Source organism: Dermacentor andersoni, chromosome 2 (assembly GCF_023375885.2).
Source record: "Dermacentor andersoni chromosome 2, qqDerAnde1_hic_scaffold, whole genome shotgun sequence".
NCBI lineage: Eukaryota > Metazoa > Arthropoda > Arachnida > Ixodida > Ixodidae > Dermacentor > Dermacentor andersoni.
Window position 1 is genome coordinate 116,847,508 of NC_092815.1, and position 21,317 is coordinate 116,868,824.

Here is a 21,317-nt window from a genome sequence, read left to right on the forward strand (position 1 = left end):
GGCGAGCCGATTTGTTTCAAAGAGCTGGTTTCCTTCGGAGCAAACGCTATCCATTGAATAAACAGCTGTTTCATCATGCTTTGTCATTTGTCCCTACGCGCGCGCAGACAACGGAACTCGTGAGCAAGGAATATCACAAGGCCGTGCATATTAGGCATCATTTACATTTCTCTTTTCATTGCTCCGGCATTATCGCAGCGTCCAAACACGCGGACTTCATTCATTTTGTCAGCACGAGGGTACAAGACTGCTCGCCTTGCAAAGGTATTGTCTTTATTTCTCAACGCCGACTACCATCGGCCAAGCAGTAGCGAGAGACGAAAACGAGGCAGGATAGCTTTTGCGTGAGCAATTTGCGCTCACGCAAGACACTGGCATGCCCTATGGAAGGGTAAACCGCAGAAGCCTGGGTGGGAATGCACCGCTCCTGCTTGTGCCACTGTTCAGCAGCACGGCCGGACCAACAGCAGCGAAGTACGCCTGTGGCGTGGTGAGCGCAGCGACAGCGCATGCAGGGCACACATGGAAGATGCGTGCAGTGGCCGGGACGCGCGTCACTCTGAAGATGAGAGAACGGGGAGCCTTGCTTCGGACCGTTCCAGCCGGCGTCTCTTCCACCTCGTTATTTCCGGGCGGTCGCGGCGCGTGAGGCGAGCGGTGCAAGCGGAACTCGCGGCAAGTCCGCTCAGCGTCCAGCGCACAAAGCAAATACCGCGCGCTGACGCCTGGCAGGAAGGAAGCGGCAGCGGCGAGGAGGAGGAGGCGCGATGACCATCCGCGCGCCGCCGCGGAGAAAGTGAGCTTCGGTTCTCGCAACGTGACGAGTCCAGGGGCGCCCTGCCACGCCAAGCGATGAGTGACCTCCTCGCCCCCCCCCCCCCCCCCCCTAACCGCTCTCTCCACAGTGGGCTCAACAAAGTGCCGCGCGTGCGAATAACTGTCTGCAAGATGCGGGAAGGGGTGGCAGAAAGAAGGAAAGTAAAAAAGAAGGGTGTTTTCCTTCGAACTAGGGCAGGCCCAGTGGTCCACTCGCTGCTATAAAACCCGGGCCACGTCCCCACCGGACGTCATACGGACACACATACACATACGCCTGTAACTACTGTGAGCGATCGCTAGCCACGCATTTTGGAAGGACTCCGCCAGTCGTCGGCGACGTGACATTTTCTCCGGGAAGTGACCCCCACACCAAAGACGAGCTCAACGATGTACACAAAGGTGAGCAACGACACCTCGGGGACCGCGCGCTGGGCTGCTCTCGGATTATGCATCGTCCTCCAGTCATGGATACCTGCCGGCTGTAGCGGTATTGCTGACCGAACCGTATGCGCAAGGAGCAGCGTTCGACGAACGCCATCAATTCGCAACTTTTACGTTACCACGGTTATTAGTAATGATCTATGGCACTGTACGGTAAACTAACATAAATGGTGAAGCAAATCATGCCCCGTCTAGGCGGCGCGCAGACACGACAGAATTTCAGCCGAAAGAAAATGGATGACATTACATGAGAGGAAGGAAAGCCTGAGGAATGGCTTCTAGTCAGGAAGCACTAGAAGCCTTGATTATCAGAGCATCGCAAATTGGAATTTTGCATCAGTTGAGCGAGATAAATTTTGACGGGAATTGTTGGTGAAGCTTGCAGCTCAGGCGCTCTCAATTCGTGGCATCTTAACGATCTACTTTTGGAAGGCAAAGAACCGGACAATCAAGGAGTTCAACGATCTGCAGAAAACATTCGACAGGAATGTCTTAGGCTACCGACGTGTTGCTTACATTCCACTGCAGCCAGCTTATAATGAACTTCTCCACGGCGCTCCGAGCAGTCGCTATGAGAGAATTTCTTTGTAGTTAGAGTCACCCTCACAAGAACATGTAAAGAGTGCAATAATAGGGAGATATCATGGCTTGGCGCTAGCAAATAGCACACATGTGTGCAGTATATCGGCAAAAGGGACTATGTAAGATCTTATTTAGCACTGGACACACAATGGTCGGCTATGTTCATCACTGTGTCTGCGTGCTTAATGTGTGCTAGCAGGGTGGAAATGCTTCAGACCATTGCGCACATATTGCAGTTCAAAACTGGCTGCGACGTAGCAGTTTCTTAGAAAGTCGGAATTTCTTTACTAGAGCGAAGAAGGGAGTCGAAATATGCGGGGCAAAAATAAAAGGTAGTAGTACGTAGCAACTTGATAGTGGGTCGCCAGCAGACTGTGTGCCGCGTGAAAAAAAAAAACATAGTACATTTAGACATACACGGTGCGCAATTTCCAGAAGACCTTCCTGTTAGGCTAGTCCGTGTCATCACAGAATATTCAAGCTTGGAGCGCCTCAAAGTGTGGAAAGGGACACAGAGACATTGGGCCGATGCATCAGTCATTGCTAGCTCATGCTTGGCTATATGGTAAAAGGCGGCAATTGACGTGAAGAAACGACAGGAGAGGAAAGTGCGTCAGGTCAGCTGAGACCATAGAGCCTCCGGTGTCGAAGTTTTGAAAAATTGAGGCAGAACCCATCTCACGATTACTATCGACTGTAATGCGTTAGAATTCAATCACGATAGCGACACGACGTATTGTAACCGTTGAAATGATGTATGTGTACTGCCGCGGAACTCCTCTGTAGGGCTCCTCTAAGAACACTCAGCGCCATCCAGCGCCGCCGCCGCGAAGCCTGCCTGCGGCGTCTGAAATGCATTGCGCGCCGGTGCATCCGTACACTCAGGAACCTGTCATAAGGCGAACGGGATCTTCTGTCGCACTTCTTTTTGGACACGCTGCGCCATCTAGTGGCACTGCCGCGAAGCCCATGCGTGGCCTCCGGGACGAGAAGCGTGGCAAGTCAGTGGCTGTGAACGCTGTGGATTGCTCCCTCGGTTGCTCCCACACTCATTGGGACGTACTCAGTAACCCAAGTTGGCGAGAGGTCCATTGAAGAGCGGCACATGCCTAATGCATTCAAGGCGCAGCTTGCTAAAGCATCGACGTAGAAAGCTTTCATTGAAAAGTGGCACCTACACAGTCCGCTTGTGCCGCAGCCTGGCAATAGAGACTTTTAGCTTGTACGCTATTCCGGTAAACGGGAGTGGTTTGGGCGGATTACCGGATGGTCGGGGCGTAAACGTGAGCGGTGAAGCCGCCTGGTGTTGTAGAGCTCAACCAGACAAACGCAGAGCGAAAACTGCAGTAACTCACCATATCCTGCTTCGCCACTCGTGCAAATTTTTGGCAGCGGCGTAATTGTGAACACGATTACGCCACTGTCGAAAATTTACGCCAGCAGCTAAGCAGAATATAGTAATTAGCTCTGTGTTTGTGTGGTTGAGCTTTGCGCCACCAGCTGGCGCCACCAATCTGCCCGCTCACCTTGACGCCCCCGCTAAACCGGAAAACCGCCCGCGCTTGCCCGAATACCGGACACGCTAAAAGTCTCTATTATGTCAGCTTGCGGTCCGTGAGTAGCCCTTGTGACGTTGGCGCGATTCCGCTCAGCACCGGAAAATTTTAAAGGATCGTTTTTGCCATTATAGAACGGCGTATTCCCAGTGTCACGTACCTAGTTACCCAAGTTGGCATCCAATTCGTTTATTGGAGAGTGGCACACACCTACTGGCACATAGCAAGTGACGCAAGTAGGCAACAAAGAGGTTCATTGAAGACGAGCACATTCCCAGTGGCACGCGCGCAGTCTCGCATCTACAGTGACCCATGTCGGTGTGAAAGAGGTTCGTTGAAGAGCCTTACGTGGGCACACATTTCCACATACTCAGTGACCAACACTGGTCCGACGGTTGGTTTCGAACCCTATTACCTCAGCTCAGCAGCCCGATGTCTAGCCATTCCACCACTGACTTCCCAATGACCCAAGTATGCGGGAAAACGTTAGATACAAGCATAGATAGATAGATAGATAGATAGATAGATAGATAGATAGATAGATAGATAGATAGATAGATAGATAGATAGATAGATAGATAGATAGATAGATAGATAGATAGATAGATAGATAGATAGATAGCCAGCCAGCCAGCCTGCCCCCGGAAAGGGCGGTAAGTACCCTAATAATGCTAATGCATTAAATAACTGTGTTATATCTGAAGAATATACAGTAGAGTTTCCAGTTTCTGCAATGCCTTAAGACATTCGGCTGCCTTCTCAGTTCACGTGATGCTATTTCATGTCATCTAGCATCTTTCTATCGTTTTCCGTATGTTAGACCATAAACAAAAACGAACAGACTAGCCCAGCAACAAGTAGTTCATTATAACCATGCAAGCTACATTAAAATAGAACATAATCCCGAACGCCGCAGTTATCGCTCAATTGTGCATCCAAAGCTAGCACTTGGCTATTTTCATGTCTGTAAATTAACGAGTCCTCCAATGTGCGTTTTGTTTAACAGGTGTGGTCTCCGTGACGTTCCTGCAACACTGTTATCGTTGCTCGTTCAGTCAGATTATCGCAGCGACAGGATATCGATGCGAAGCCTTCCGCAAACTTTTTGGGAGGTTTGCTGCATGAAGGAAAAGCATAGAAAAAAGAAAAGTTTATTTTATGTGGCTTTGTTATAAATGAGTTCGAGCGTATGTGCCTGCAATGCTTTCACAAATTTCATTCTCTTTTGACTTACTGCTTCCTCACACTTATAGCTTTAAAGGTTTCCTTCAGTGAAACCTTCCCTCCTCTATAACTTTTCGCACTTCGAGTATTCGTAGAACACAACATTCCCAAGGTATATTAAATGTGTAGAACTATGCTTAACTTTATAGAAAAAGTGCCAGTTTTGTAGCGCTACTAAAAAGATAGCTAAATTTTTACTATGTGCACACTGGTTTTTCGCAATTCAGGGCTAGAAGTTTCTTACCCTTGCGCATTAATAATGTCTCGTCACTAACCGCGTTAGGGCTAATGAAGTAGAAGCTCCGAGTGTCTCCTTTTCCTTGCCTAGCATTTTTTTACGAAAAGTGTCTGCAAATTAACTCCTTTTGTCAAGTGCCAATTTTTTTATTGGTGCCGTTTGTATAGTAGAAGGGACGTCTACTATATTCTCTATATGGTTTTGCATTCGCTTTGATTCCGTCTATTTAAATATCACTTCTTTATCCCAATGAACGACAAACAGCATCCCATGCTCAAAGAAAATTGAGCGCGGCAACTTCTATAATGCGCTCGTTCTACCTTATGAGATTATGAGGCTACTTATTTTACATAAGCAAAGCTAGTATCGCAAAGGATACTGCAGCATGCAGCATGCTATAACGTCTAGCACCAGTGTCGACACCTGTATGTTGAAAATAACTTTACGCCAGCAGCGCACGCAGGTAGAACAGACATAGCCTTTCTGCGATACAGAACTTTGATTGTTACCCACGGCAGGGCGCTTTATTCGTTGCTGAAGAACTCTCGAAGCCCACCTCAAGTTTATTTTGGTTTTATGACTGGCGGGATTGTAGTTGATCCTAACTGAGCAGACTGGGAACGCTGCATGGACGTTTATTCCTCGCTCCGATGAAGGCAAACAAAAGCCAGTGAATGAGCGGTCAACGAGTGATTGAGTTCCTTCCTTGTCCTTTGTCATCGCTTCCGCTTCACCGAAGCCATACGGCTCATAGAATTTGCGCAGATCTCTCCCATGCTATTTAGTCCCTTGAAAGCGAGTATTATTAGTTACATAGTACATTGTTATCAGTAACAAAGATAGAACACACGTCGATTACTGTTACGTTGCTTTATGATGGCTCTGTGCCCGTCGTCAAGTTCACAAGGCGTGCGTATGAGCAACGTTGGAGTAGCTTCGACTCGCTTATGCGCTTGCTCCCTATAGTTCGTATTCCCAAAGAGACAAATATTCATGTACAAATTAATGTAGCATTTAGTCTTGTCCATTATGAAATGTGTACGTGAATACAGCAGACGTAGTTGTCACTAGAGAAAACTTGAAATAAGACTCTCAACGTCCAGTACATAAGAATAGAAATTACGAAGACATAATTATTTGACGTGAAGAAAAGACCGCTCCAATCAAGGCAAATCGTGCGAGGGCGTACATTATGAGTCACGACGTCCTTACCGGCAATGTCCTGTGTCTGTGGGCGCATTCGCTTGTAGCAGTCCTCGTCAAAAGGATGCAAGCGACGTCGGTGGAATCTATAGATTCATGAGCTCTCCTTCTCTTATAGCATGAACCACACGGAGGTAAGAGATATATTAGTTTCTGAAAGAACTCTTGTAACTTATCACCTAACAGGGCTCGCGTTTAGGACCTATAGTGGGATTATGCGTATGCACTTGTGTCGCCATGCGCGTTTGCTGTGGAGCGCTTCTCTCCGTCAATTTTTTCTAATGTAGACAGAGCGTTCCAACTCTTGTGCGACTCCTCGCAGCTTAAGTTGAAGATGTCAGCTCGGTGAACCAAATGTCGTTACGAGAGCGCTAATCCACGTAACGTTCCGATCACCTGCAGTGCTCCGGAAGAAACTGACCTTGGATAGCAACATTTACATCAGCAGGCAGCTTCGCCACGACGTTAGGTGTCAGTCATGCGGTTCTCTGTTTTAAAGCAAAATTGTTCTGTTTCTCGTCTTCCTACGACTTGTAGCCACACACAGGCGTGCTTACTTCTGTGAACGTCCATCCGCAAATGAATGAGAAATGCAAGGGCAATGAGACATACCTTTTCCCGTATTTTTCATATGCTTGCCCGCAACGCAGGTTTAGGATCATAACCTCTTAAATATCTTTTTTTATTAGAAGGCGTAACAATAAGTAATTCAAATTCTTGATGTTAGACATAAATGGAAGAACACCGAGACTTCTTTTATCTAGTGTCCCATATATCCACTGCTTGCTGTTATGACCGTATATTATTAACATGTGGAACTCACGGCGGCAAGCAAAGGAGAGGGATTATAAAAAGGGGTCATCTTGTGACTAAACAAGGTTGAGTAATATCACTTTGTGGCCAATGCCAACGAGTGTGGCCTTTTGCGCTGTATTTTGCTCCAGTTAAAAGCTTAACGTCAATGTTGGACCTTGTATAACCACACTACTAACAAGGAGGGCGCTGTATGTGGTGCCGCTTATAATACCGTGATGGGATTCTTTCATTTAAACTTCCTCATGGCTCACAGTATATAAGAGTAGCCGGCAAACGCAAGAAACATCGCAGGTGTCTATTAGGTACTAAAACGTCAACTAAAGTGACCAGTGTTGACAATCAGTTTCCTTTGCAGCTTATCCTTCTGTGCATGGCAGCGGGTGCCTACGCCGGCGGACGCTTCGGTTTCCACCATGGCGGATTTGGTGGACCCGTCTTTGCTGCCGCAGCTGCACCTGTGGTCGCTAAGGTTGGCCTGGCCGAGCCCGTCTACGTAAGTCGTGTGCTTTGCTTTTTCTTTCTTATTTAGTCTGACTAGCAAATTTTCTCGATCGACGAGTAATTACGTTACGTCAAGTAGAAAATTCGCCATGTTTAGACGCAAATCACGAGGGTATTGCAGCCCAGATATATGTTATTATTTTTGATCCACACCTTCCATATTGAGGATACTTTTGTTTTGGATGATTTCACATGCCTCAGAACATGTTGCACATTCCAGCAGCACAGCTTTGGTAGCACAGCCCAAGCTAACCGACGCTCATTAGCTGACAGGAATTTTCTCCCTTTATTCAGTCCTCACCAACAGTCTCGGTGCTATCCACGTCTACAGGCAATTAATTGATGACCAATTTACTACGCAATACGCGGATCTGCGTAAGCGCACAATCTTTGCCGTTCTTGGTAGTTCCATTACAATAAGTTTCTTTCTGTCGGTCATTACCATCATTGCTAGCTTGCACCAGCCCGCCTTGTCATCACCCAGAAAGTTGGCGCTGATTATCCACAGTACGAGGTGCAGCTTGAAACTTAAACTGTACCACATCGACAGACATCTTGTTCCATGACATTAACTGCTATTTTAGCTTATATTCGTTCAAAAGTGCCACTCATGCAGATCCGTCCCACTCGTTCACATTAGTGAGCCTTCTGCGTCTACAGTCACGAAAATCAACTTTTGTAGCGACCAATACAGGCGAAGAAGCCATCACATGCTCATTTGTGTGAGATTGGTTTATATCACTGGATAAAAAAGCTGGGTCGTCGGAAAACCAATTCTGACATGAAGTTGCGTTGCCAGTTAAAGGGGTCCTGAACCACTCTTTATTGAAGTGGAGCAAGGCATTTCAAGGGTAAATAGGCTATTTTAGAAATACTTTGCCACAACAAGTACTTCAATGCGTTTAGCAGAAGCGGAGTTGTTGACAATCAAACACGGCCTCCGCTGTGCTCCCGTTCCTTCTTCAATGTCTTGCATTGCGAAAGATACAGTGCAGTGGGGCGTGACCAAAACGCTCCACCATGTAAATGTCACCGCGGCGCGCTGTTCAGATTTAATTTTGGATGTTAAAGTAGACGCCACGACTTCCGCCTTTGGTGCCTACGACGCGCTACACATAAGCCAAACACGGTTTCCCTGAGTGAGCCGCAGTGCGCTTATCCCGTGGACTCGTGTCGGCACCCTGCGGCAACCGCGATATCTACGACATGTATCCGACCGCAGCTTGATGTCAGCTACCGACCAATAGCAGCCGTCTAAGGGAATGACGAAATAGTGCGGCCGATGATGAAATAGTGCGTCTAGAAGAGAGCGCGGACAGGGCCTTCTGTTGAAAAGAGAGTGCCTGAGAGAAAGATGACTTCGCGATCGGCTTGCGAGCTCCACGCACCGCGTACGACAGCAAAACTTGGCTTAGATGTTCACAGAAGCGTATGCTACCCACGGACTATGTTCACCAAGCCCGTGGGGTGGTCGCGGGCCCCTTTAATAAATGTTCAACATAATTTAAATGGGTTACCTTTCGGTGCATGCAAGATTGAAACACTCTGCCGTCTAACAAATTGCCAAGAGTAGCATATACATCACAAGGGACTTACTGCGAATGGAGCGCAGTTTACTTGCCATTCTCATTGTGCACAGCCTTCTGCATAACCCCCCGCGCCAATATAAGCACTTGTACAATTTAGCTTTTGATATCTCACAATTATTCCACTTCTTCACAAAGCACATAATACCGTGATAAAATTTTCTTTCGAGCACAAGCCTTTTGAAGCACACTTCTTTCTATAAAAGGGTGTAAAAGTAAAGGCCGGAGGCAATGGCTGACTTTATCTGCCAGACGTAGCAGCTTCACTGTTGCAGGCCCGTCTTACAATCTCCTTGCAGCGGACCGAAAGCTACAGAACGCATTAGCGAATTCAGAAGAGCCAAAGCGCAGATAGTGTCAGTGGATCAAATAAATCCTGCGTAAAAATCCAGCCGAGTCCATCTGAAGATGAATGTCGACATTAACGCGATTAGTATTGGAACAATGCAGCAACACTCCATAGTGCCACAACCGAGAAGTGCGACGTATGCGGTGTGTACGCCACCAAGCTCCTCTCTCACGCTTCCCTCTGATCACGCTGCGCCATCTAGCTGTGTCAAGGAGAAGTCCGCGCGTAGTGCGTTTGTGAATATACAGGGTGAACCAGCTAAATTTAGTCAGAGGTTAAATATGTGCGAGTGCCATGTATACCTGAACAGAACCAAGGTAACGTTCTTTGCCGTCGCTTGGGGATACTCAGATTTTTTTTTTTCATTCCGCCTAATCAGGTAATTCGTCCTAATTAATTAATGAACTTCTAAAATAATATGATTAGATGAGAAGTGTAAATGAGAAAATTGTAGAGCGAGGTGAAAAACTCCCCGATACATCTTTCTGTTGCTCATAGCGTGCTACATAAAAGTGTTTTTCCGAGAATGAAAGAAATCCGCAAATGCACGCAAAATTGCCGCGCGACTGGCCGCTCGAAGCACTTTGCGTGTAATCGCGGGCTTCTTTCACGCTCGAAAAAACACTTTTATGTCGCACGTATTGAGCAACAGGAAGCTGTATCAGGAGTGTTATCATGTCTCTCTGCAATCTAATTATAATATTTGAGTAGTTTATAAATAATGAAGACTAAATATCTAATTAGGCGAAATGGAAAGAATAATTGGAGTATCTCCAAGCGACGGCAGACAATATTACCTTAGCTTTGTTCAGCTAAGTGGCACTTGCATATTTTTAAACTCTGGCTAAAGTTAGCTAGGATACCCTGCACCCTGCATATTCAGAAAAGATTGTCTCTATATATCTGACGCAAGCTTGACTCCGCTTAGCACCGAAGTCTTAAATTATGATATTTTTTTGCTATTTATGAGTGGCCCATACCCACTGGCACAAACTGACCCAAGCTGGCGTGGAGGAGGTTGACTGAAGAGCTGCCAATACCCGGTTCCACATACTCAGTGACTGACGTTGGTTTGGTGGTTATTTTCCAACCCGGATTCCTGAGTACAAGAGCAGGATTCTCTAGTCACATACCATGACATACCTAGTGACCCAAGTTGACAGGAAAATGGTTATAGACATAAAACTGCAAAGTGCATGAAGTATCCTCAGAATGTTAATGGCATTAAAAAGGATCTCAAGAAGATATCGGTCATCTACGACTTAGCAGCATAATATCAAAAGCTCATGCTCCCACTGAGGCTACCAGCACTGAAGAATGGCAAATATCACTTTCAGCAGCAATTTCCCACGAATTTGGCGCCCACTGTCCCAGTTCCAACGAAGCATGAGAGTGCGTGATGAATTTGAGCATTTTTAACGAGTAAATGGCGTTTTACCAGTAAATTCTTCCACCTTTTCCATTCACTGAGCACACTTTTCCTCGTACGTCACGGAATGTTTAGGTAATGGTGAAGCGGGAGCAATAGTGGCTGGGGCCTTCGCATTGAATGCTCCCACGAAAAGAATTCCGCGAGCATGCAACTATGTTGCATTATATCACCTAGGTTATAAAGACCCAAGGCATATGACACTTTATAAAATTACAGGTTCTAAACGCCACAAACCCTACAGGTACAATACATATTCAAAATATAACACTGGAGAAAGCGTATAGTCTGAAAGTGTATCACAAAATATCACAAAGGTAAGAAGACTCAGTATAAAAGTGCTCATAAAATGACACATCAACAACACCACAGAAACTAATATTAGACGCGTAATATGTACCCACAATACCAGGGACTTTCACAAACTTTTTAAAAACAGCCTGCGCCTGTTTGTGATGAGTAGTTGTTGGCCACGTTCCCACGAGCTTCTTTAAGCTCATTGGCATTTGCTTGCAGCGCAAGGCTAAATATGGGCAGACATGAAACGATACGGAGAGTGATGGCTTGCAACTGATTTTATTCACAGAAAGGAAACTTGTACATGATTGTGCAACGAGAAATACAGAAGCACCGTTGTCACATAATTACACCACATGGAGCTACTGTTACTTCTACGTCATATCAAAGAGACGTGCGCTAACTCATTAATGTAACTCTTCAGCTATGAGAGCAATCGATGGCGCACTTACGCGCATTATTGCCCGAGAGCGCCATCTCGCCGGCTTCAAGTATTCATCCCGCATTCATTCGGCTAATACTATGTTGAACAGAGCGGATGTAGCGTGCGCGAGCAGGACGATAATGTCAGGCAGGGCATAAATGGCACTTGGCTGAAAGGGAGTCAGAAATAAGTCATTGAAAGGCAAGAAGGTGAACAAGAGTTAGTTCCGGTTCGTTACCCTACATAGGAGGATAAAAAGAGAAAGAGAGTGAAGGAGAGAGAGACAGAAGGATAGCTGAACATAAAAACTGTATAACCGCGTATGCTGTAGAGCGGTAGCAAGCGGCAGTCTTAAAGTATGTCATGAAGGCCTACAGACCTCAAGAACCTGAGCAGCGTGAATAAAACATTGTGCGCGGAGTTTCTTCGGGCGTACAGGCCGCCTTTTCACTCTGCACTGCACAATGCGGCTGCATACAGAATTTTCATGGCTGTATAATTGTAGGCAAGAATAGTGAAAGTTCAAGGGAAATAGTTGAGGCTCTCGAGATGCCGCAATGTCTCAATGCACGTGAAATGCCCCATAGGCTGCCGTCCCCGATAAAGAGTTCAGTTATCTGAATATCAGACGTGCCCATGATATGATGTATAAGTAAGAGGGGTTCCATGTATTACGTTACCACGTGTTCTGCCGTAGTTTTCATTTGGGTGTTTTCTGTGCTGTTTATTTGGCGTTATCACTGCACAAACATATATGAGCGTTGTTTACGCAAATAAAATCCATCAAAGACCGCAGAGTCTGTTGTTTTTTGTCTCTCTTCATACTCATCAATGTGCTGTAAGAATATCTAGGATGATTCACCAACTAACTCAAACATTTACCTCACTAAGTTACATTTCAAATCTGCAATTTTGCGATAGCTTTACGTACAACCAGCCATTTCTAGCCAAAGTATTAAAAAGACACTCTGTAACCGACCTTTTTTTTAATAAACTTTCAACATCTGTATAACAAATGTATATGCATCGCGCGAAGTTTGACGTTCCTGTGTCATGTGTCTACACGTATCTCGTTGTGGTTGAGTCGTTTCGGAGGAATTATGTCCTTAAGCGCGAGAGGTAACATTCCCCCTTCTTCTTGTCCATTCCTATTGGCAGATAACAATTGCTTTCCTTGGATTTGCGCAATTTAAATATTATCTAAACTTTCGAATCTTCATCTGTTTCCTCTCAGCCTCCGCAGCCGTACACGTTCGGCTACGACACTGTGGACGAGTATGGCAACAAGCAGTTCCGTAACGAGCAGAGCGACTCAAACAATGTGAAGACTGGCTCGTACGGATACACGGACGCCAACGGACTGTACCGACGAGTCAACTACGTCGCCGACGCTCACGGCTTCCGCACCACGATCGAGACGAACGAGCCTGGAACGAAGGCCGGCGCTAGCGCCGACGCCGTCTACAATGCCAACCCAGTGGTCAGCGGTCCTGTGGTCAAGGCCGCAGCAGCTTTCCTGGCGCCCACGTACGCCAAGCTCACAGTGCCGGCGTACGCGTTTGCTGGACACCACCACGGCTACGGATCACGCTACTAGATAGTTCATGGTGCCAGGCGCCGTGTCCGAACTACAGAGTAAAGCCCGAGGAAGGTGTTGCCTGTAGAACATCCCTAGTAGCGCTCGCGATGAATGGAGGCTCATCCAATTTTTACTTGAGAAGCCACGAACAGAAGATAATCCGTGTGCTCATCCGCGGCATCTAGTGTTTCTGAAAAACACTAGCGCATGTCGAAAAAAAGTGCCCCGCTAAATTTTCACTTTGTAGCGAACACCTGCATTCGGAGTTCCGCTAATGTCTCTAGCGGACTCAGGACTCGCCCGGACGGGTCAACCGTCGGTCTAGATTGATATGCTAAGCCCGCCTGTAGTTGACACCACCACCGCCGCTAAAAAATAGCTCATCAGATTCAGCACAACATGACAGGGAAGGACACAAACGTAAAAAAAAAGCCCTATTTTTGATAGCAACTCATCCCTATTTTTGATAGCAAGTCTTGTTTTATTCAAAAACACAACTAATGGCCGTATCTATTAAGAACTTGCCAGAGGCTGACACAAACTTGGCAATGAACGATGAAGAAAGAGGCTTATGAGGCTGCAGGCAAAGCTTATCACTCCAGATAGCAAAAAGTGGCTTCAATCGACGTATGCTTTAAAAGAACGCCCATATAGAAGAATAGTATGATTAAATCTCGAGATTAGCACTCTGTCTCATTTCGAATGAATGGGAAAAAAGGAGAAACACAAGGAAGCCTAATAAATAACGGGCCTCCTAGAAGCGCCACGCTACTAATTCTACTAATTTACAGCCCTTCCAAATATCTGACTCTGTGGTTCTGACCGAGATGAGCCTTTGAGAAAAATCTCTTGTTTTGCTTTGTCATAGCCATGTGCGACAATATTCGCGCCAGATGTCGGAACTGTACAGGGCTGTGTCGCTTGGCCAGGAGCTTTCGTAATGTTTAACGCCTTGTCTCACGCATCTCGTGCGGTGTTTCAGTCGGCACAGTCTTGCATCATGATTTTGTTTAAGTATGTTCGCTTTCATTGTAACTACTTCATTTCTGGCGGTTATTTAGACTGGCCACTGGAGGGCTGCCTGCTCGGACGTCGTTTCTCGAAAACAGGGGTGTTCTGAAAATTGCACCAGGAAGCAGGTTAAACTTCCTGTGTTTAGTGACTTTTGCTGCATTGTTGGATTTTGCGAAGGCAGCAACACGTTCCCCCGTTGGGATATTGATGACAAGACTAAGTTGAATAACTGGCACCACATTGTAAAGGTAGCCAAAATGAACGGATGCGCTAATTATTAGACATAGCTAAAATTATCATAGCGCAACTCACGTGGTAACTTGACTTTGCACAAGTTTAAGTGATTGCGATATTTTTTTTGTGCGTGCTGCAAATTGCTCCCCCTTGGCAACATAATGAGCCATATGTCCTACGTTAAAATTGTCGTGCAGTGTTTACGACAAATGAGGACAAAAGCATGTTGGGGTCGTGTTATGTAAAGGTTCTTTTCATCCGATTCTATTAGTTTGTTATCACTCCTCAAATGTAGTGGATGATGCCGGCGATCATTATGACGTAGTGTCATGCCAGCGAATAATGAAGGACAAGAAAATTGGAAAATGAAAACAATCGTGGCATTATACGGCCCCTTCTCCATTACTGTACTTTATAAATATCGGACACGGTCTATCAGGATTGTTGTTACTTGCAAACTAATTAGGTGGTGCCAAATCCTACTTCATATGAATGCTTGGGAAGGCTAAAGATCTGTGGCATGAAAACGTCTGCAGCACAGCACAATCTCTCGTAGTTTGAGACATGCGTCTGTCCTTTGAAATCATATCTATAGTCGCGCCGTGGATAACAGTGTACAAAGGTCCTTCTAAGCCTCAGGTCTCCCATTCTGGTGTTGGGTTCCTTTTATTCTATCTCGTATGTACGACATTTACTTGTCACATGTCTTAAAGCATGATCGATGACGCAACTTCGTCGCTGTTTTTATTGCACGTCGCTTGCAGTTATAGCACTTTGCGCATTCTGTGTATGCAGAGAGCTGACGTGACAATGTACACTCAGCCACAGAATTTAACGGAGCTCGAAATCTGAGAAAAAGCTGAATATCTGCGCATGCCTCACAACGCAGCCTAGTATTCACATTTACAGCCTCTAGCAGTACATGGGAACAACATTGTGATGCTCGGATTTACTGACTACTGTTACAGGATGCTCGGAAATTGAATGTTTTCTCAGATCCCGTGGTCCGTAAGCTTTTGTGGTTTACTGTAGTTCATTAAACTTAGCTGCCGATATTTCCATGAGCTCTCGCAGGAATTTCCTTTGACATTGCAAACTGCCTCATTGAAAACATCGTCACATTTTTTTAGGTGTCTACGTGATGTCAACGGATGTTTTTTTTTTTTTATGGGGAATGAGGCACCCTTTATTTATTTGCATTTATAAAGCACTTTGTGATAGTAATAATTCATAACGAACACTCATCGGTTCAATTCCTTTTCTGGTTGTAAGAATGTTGGAGTCTGCATGCACGAGCTTCATAAATCTTAAGGGCTATGCAGGGCACTCAAAGCAATGCACAGAGTTCTGTAAAACAAATACTCTTGATTATACAAGTGAGTATAAATTGATATGAACTGTTCGAGAAAGCTTGACACATTTTTTAGATGCAAAGCTCGTTTTCAGGTGTTGGGGACCATGAATTCTTTAAGTGCTGGCCTTTTTATTCAGTGTTATACCAAAGTCACTGTCATTTCCCTGTACTCGATATGCTGTTTTGTTGTTGTGGCGCGTCTTCTTATTTTATGTGTTTCTTCCCTGGTCACTGTATACGTCCTAGTCCTTGTAAACTTCCTTGATGTTCTGGCTTTGTCTTATTCCGGTGTGCAGGTAATTGAGTTCCAAATACCAAAAACAAGCCTTGGTATTGGCGCTTGAGCGCTGCGAGTATTCATTGCTTTGATGCCAGCTTTACTGAAATAAAAATGTTGGTCTTCCCGTTTCTACTTTCTTAGGTTCTTTATCGAATCGGTGGTTCAGCGATAGGAAACTAAGCCGAAAACATACGTCATATTGAGAAAGGTCGGAGTAGGTAGGTAGGAAACATCTTATTTCGTCAGCATTAGGCGGGGGTGATCAAGCGCGGTTTCTTCAGGCTAACGAAGTCACCGTGAAGCGATGTTTGATGGCGACCTCTTGAGCTCGTTTTATGGCCTGTAGTTGGGTGTCCAGGCTGGAACTGAGCACCACTGCCTCCCATGAGGGAGAGGCCATGAGGTCCTGGGGAGGCTTGTCCTCCTAGCAGTCCCTTACTCTGTGATCCAGTGCTGCTAGTTCTCCACAGAATCTACAGAGTGGGCTTACTTGGTCAGGGTATATGTGCGCATATATGTGCGGGTTAAGGTCGGAGTGCTGCTATTACGAAAACATAGCCCGCTCTCTTGGCAGCTGAAAAGTCTAAATAAATTTTACATTTCGCAAGCTGAAGAAACACAATCAGTGCTCTCGTATCATCAAGAGATCGATTTAGCAACCAAAGACCGCCTTTTGTAACATTTTTTTTCACTTTCTATTCAATTGGCTATTCGACATTAGTTTGCATACAGCCGTGTAACCTCTATCGCCGAAATTAGACACCCGGCACAAACAGCGACGAGAAATGAGCTCAAAGCAAACGAATCCTCGCAAAATATGGTCCTAGCACATGTGAAGCAATTGCCAGACAGCATACTACGCATAAGTCACGTAATAAGCTGTTCCAGCATATATACTACTCCACGAATAACTATTATTGCTAAACACTAACGAAACATTAGCCACGTGCAACAAAATCTTTACTACAAAATAATTACATATACAACGCAAGTGAATCACGTATTACACTCCAATGGAAGCTGCAGAAAGAATAATCAGGCGCAGTCTTATCAAGGAGATATGTGAACAGTCACGTTAAAGTAAACATTTTAGAAACTCGAAATGTCGATTTTTATCCTCCGCAAATCGGATAAATATGTCGTTGTTCTACTTTGGTCATATTTCAGCGTAACATTGTGGTATTTGCACCTGGACTGGAATAATATTCCTACAGGACAGAACTGGACGCAGGCAGCCCAAAGCGCATCGATTGGCGATTCATAGATGCTCCCGAAATAAACCAATCGACAGCGCAGGTTCCACTCACCAGCGTTAGGGCAAAGCTGCCGTAACAGCAGGTTTTGCACTACATTTGGGTTTATTATGGAGACAGGAATTAATTAGTGCCAATAGCGAGTAGTCGGTACTTAATGTAATCTGGAATTGTGTCATTAGTAGTATATATTTTTGCACGCGCTTTTCGGATGCGCAAAAAAAAAAAAAGATTAGCGGACTTCAGTAATTTATTGATATATTCATAGGCTTTGACATCCCAAAGCATACTTGCAATCTTGAAGCTGCGCATAAGTGGTGAGAGACCGCACGCAGAAAGACATTTCAACATTTCCCGTCATTTTCAGCTGTTTTGAAATCCTTCAGTTCGAACAAGGTACCACTTTAATCCCGAAAGCAACACTGTGGCTCTGAGAGACTTCGTAGTAAAGGGATCCCAGAATAATTCTGACCACGTGAGTTTCATTGGCGTGAACCTAAATCTATTTGATAGATTGATTGAAAACATCTTTATTTGCAGAATGTTCGCAGAACTCGTGGGTGGGCCGCCTAATCCGGTAGTCCAGTGGTGATTGCTGCGGCGCTGGCCCTCCCCACCAGCCAGTGCTGACGGTCAGGATGATCGCTGAACAGAATAGCCTCCCACTGCTCTTCTGAGGGATTTGGAATAGGGGCAACTATGACATTAAATTGGCATGCCCACACCATGTCGTAGAGGTTAGTTACCTCTCCACAGTGTGCGCATTGCGGGGAGTATAATGTAGGGTACCACTGGTGTAACTTAGCTGGCGTTGGGTATGTATTGATTTGTAGTCTCCTAAGGGTGTTCTCTTCTAACTTATTGAGGGATTTAGGTGGTGTTGGATACTCCTTCCTGGCTGTTCTGTATGGTGTGAGATTGTCAGCATACACTGCTAAAGCAGTTAGGTCGCAGCACCCTTCAAGGTCATCAGGGGAGACGCCCGGTATAGAAGAGCTCGGGCATGCCTGTGAGTGGCTTCGTTTCCTCCTGGTAGTTCCAGGGGACCGGGAAACCAGATGACTGAGGCTTGCCTGGGTGGATGCTTAATCAGCAATGACAACCCTGACCTGTGAATTAATTCATTATTGAAGTTGCGACAGGCGTTCTGAGAATCAGTGAGCACATCGAGGTTGTGGTTAGATGCTATAGCTAATGCAATAGCTGCTTCCTCTGCGTGAGTGGGGTTGGATGTTTTCATCGAAGCGCAGTTCACCATTGATCCTGAAAGCGTTGAGACCACAATAGTTATCACTCCATTCACCATCGATCCTGAAGGCGCTGAGACCACAATAGTCATCACTCCATTCTTTGGTCCTGCGGTGTCCACGTAAAGGGTGTTAGGTTGCTCGTCCCATTCCTTCTGCAGGGCTTCCCCTCTTGCTTTTCTCCTTTCGATGTTATATGCGGGATGCATGTTCCGCGGAATGGGGTACACGTTGATGCGTCTTCTCACATCACGTGGTACCTGTTCCCTTTGGTCTATCGTATAGGGCAGATTAATATGGATCCTTTCCAGCAGATCTCTACCTGGCTTTGTGAGTGCGAGCCTATTGAGTTGTGAGAGGCATTGTGCTTCCCACATCTCTTTGAGGGTATTATGTACTCCTAGAGCCATGAGCTTTGCCGGGACAGCATTCTTTAACCTCTCCAGGTCGGAAATTGAAAAGTTGGAGACATTGATCAGGAAAGCCTACAAGACGGCACTGGGGCTACCAAACTCCACGCCAACCTAAATCTAAGTCAACGAGCGCTCTTGCATTTCACGCCCTCCGAAGTGTGGCCACAGAAGCCGGGAATCATGGTGGCGACATCGTGCACAAATGATTCTAACAGTCAGGCACGTGATAATCCAGAGACGTTCTCATATATCCTCTGCGACAGCCCTGATTGCTGCGCAGAACGTCAGAGACTCGACGCCAATTGTCCAGCTTGTACGACATACTTTTTAGGGTGTGACCACCCGTTCTGGGGTCACCGAAGAACACTCAAACTGCACTGCGAGGAAGAAGAGTGCTCGTGACATTTTTAACGCAGAATGGCTTCACCTCCAAGCTCTAGAACTACTCGACGGGCGCTTTAACATTCTGACGAGCTGTGCACAGAACATGTACGCACATGGAACGCGTACGTAGTTCGCTGCACACTGTCTTCACTGGACATTGCCCACTATATACATGTCTTCCAACACGAAGTAGCCAGTGACAAAGCTACTCCGGCGGATTTAAAAATGTTTCTCTCTCTGTATCTCTCTCTCTCATAGTCAACAACATAGTGCTTGAGGCACCGCAATGGGTCAGACTTCAGCTATTATTACAGCTGTCAACTTTTTTAATGCAAAAGCAGTAAGTTCTCCCAGCGCACATCGCCATCTTTTCTCAATATCATCTTCTTTGTAATAGGCACAACGTCGTCCTCATCCACTATAGTATTGCATTTTGAGGCCTCCGAAGGGTATGCATAGGTCCCACGAAATCCGGCGCAAATTACCACGATAGAATGTTGCATAGTAGCTCAGTTGCTAGTGTAGCGTACGCTCAACTGCTTGTAGACATGGGGATTTTATACGCACTGACGGGCGAAGTTTTTATGTTATTTGCCCCATGATGATGGTGGCCTGACGAAGACGGTATGATCGAAAACACGGGCGGACGGACACAGCAAACCAAGTTTGGCCCTTTGACTGCGGTTACAGTAGGATGTTTAGCAGACGATCACCCATTGTGTCAGGAGAAAAGAATATATGGACGCGGTAGTGTTCGTTGCCATGGAAGAGGCGTACGGGTTACTTCGTGCAGTTCGGTTATTAGCCATTGCACGAAAAATGGCTGCGAAAAGCGATGGCATTCCCGCTGCTACTTCACCATGAAAGAGCAGTTTGATTCCACGGGATGGAGGATAAAAAACTAATGGCCTTATGATTATTGCGATAGCACTTGCGTCCCCACCATCGTGCTGTCAGGGCGCCCGTGCGAGGAGGATTCGAAGGTATGATGGGAAGCTATCCAGATACTTGAGATAGGCGCAATGCGTTTGGTTCCAAATATTGCAAAGACAAGATAACGCACCTCCTTCTTGCTCCGCTACAAGTCAATTCTGCTACGTGAGTTCTGCAGCAGGGCCCGTTATTCTAGCCACCCCTGCAACAGTTCTGCCTTCCGCTGCTGGCATGAGTGTTGTTCCTTAGCGTTCCTGCTGAGCAGCTGTGGGCCTACCCCACCATGACCGCGCCGAAGCGCTAGAGATAGCCTTTGAGCGAGGCCGTCACATGGCTTTGACCTAACCGTGGTTCCTACAATAGTCCTAGCGGTACGGACAGTCGATTTCAAGCTACAAACGCCTTAGTGGAACATTTTCTTGGGCTAGCTGGTTGATAATTGAGAAGGAAAACAGGAGCGCGAAAGAAACACGGACGAGACGAGCATAAGCGCGAGTCCTGTGTGCACTCGTCTCATCCTTGTTTCTTTAGGGCTTCTATTATCCTTCTCAAACGCCAGCGATTTTCTTTCGGTTTCACCTCGTTCATTATCGAGGTATGGTGCAAAGCCTAAGCAAAGTGCGATGTCTGCAACACTGACGGCGACATTCCTCATCACGCTAGTGTTGTGAGAAGCCTTAACTACTGGTGCGCTGTTTCTACTGCGTAACTGCGGCTCCCTCTCTTGTTCCATCGCACCAACACGTTAGACCAGCGTTTTCTTAAAACTGGCCGCGCTAGCCAGTTACACTGTGTCCACAACAGTGTTAGAGGAGCCCGGGAACAATGGTAAACATTGCTATCGTTTTAAATGATTCTCCATTTGGGCAGAAACTGCCCAATTTTTTCCAACCGCACACCATTCGCTGCACCAGCTTTAGCGACGAGGATCTAGGGAAAAGGTATAATCCTTGGGTTCTTTTAGTTGTAAAGCAACAAAGGTCCTAGCACTAGGCGCACATGGCAGAAGTTTTTTATGGAGGGGTAACATGCATGAGGTAGCATGAGGTACGAGGGCTTCAGCTGTCAGACTCGGCACTGAAGATAGGAGAAAAGATATCTGCTGATATAAAAGCGCGTTTTCAAGAAAAGGAAAACGTGTAAGTGGGCGGCAAAAGTGAC

At 46.1% G+C, this 21,317-nt stretch overlaps 1 protein-coding gene across 1 annotated transcript; it reads left to right on the forward strand.

Moving 5' to 3' along the window:
- The first annotated feature begins 1,078 nt into the window (after positions 1-1,078).
- LOC126541342 (cuticle protein 10.9-like) lies at positions 1,079-16,054 on the forward strand. Its single transcript, XM_050188093.2, has 3 exons — positions 1,079-1,218; positions 7,235-7,372; positions 12,700-16,054. The coding sequence occupies exons 1-3, from the start codon at positions 1,207-1,209 to the stop codon at positions 13,060-13,062; spliced, it is 513 nt and encodes a 170-aa protein (XP_050044050.1). The 5' UTR covers positions 1,079-1,206; the 3' UTR covers positions 13,063-16,054.
- Positions 16,055-21,317: the final 5,263 nt, after the last annotated feature.

What these genes read in the sequence shown, in the direction of transcription:
- LOC126541342 (XM_050188093.2), top strand. An exon ending in GCCTGGCCGAGCCCGTCTAC is followed by an intron (nt 7,373 to 12,699) that starts GTAAGTCGTGTG and finishes GTTTCCTCTCAG; the next exon opens with CCTCCGCAGCCGTACACGTT.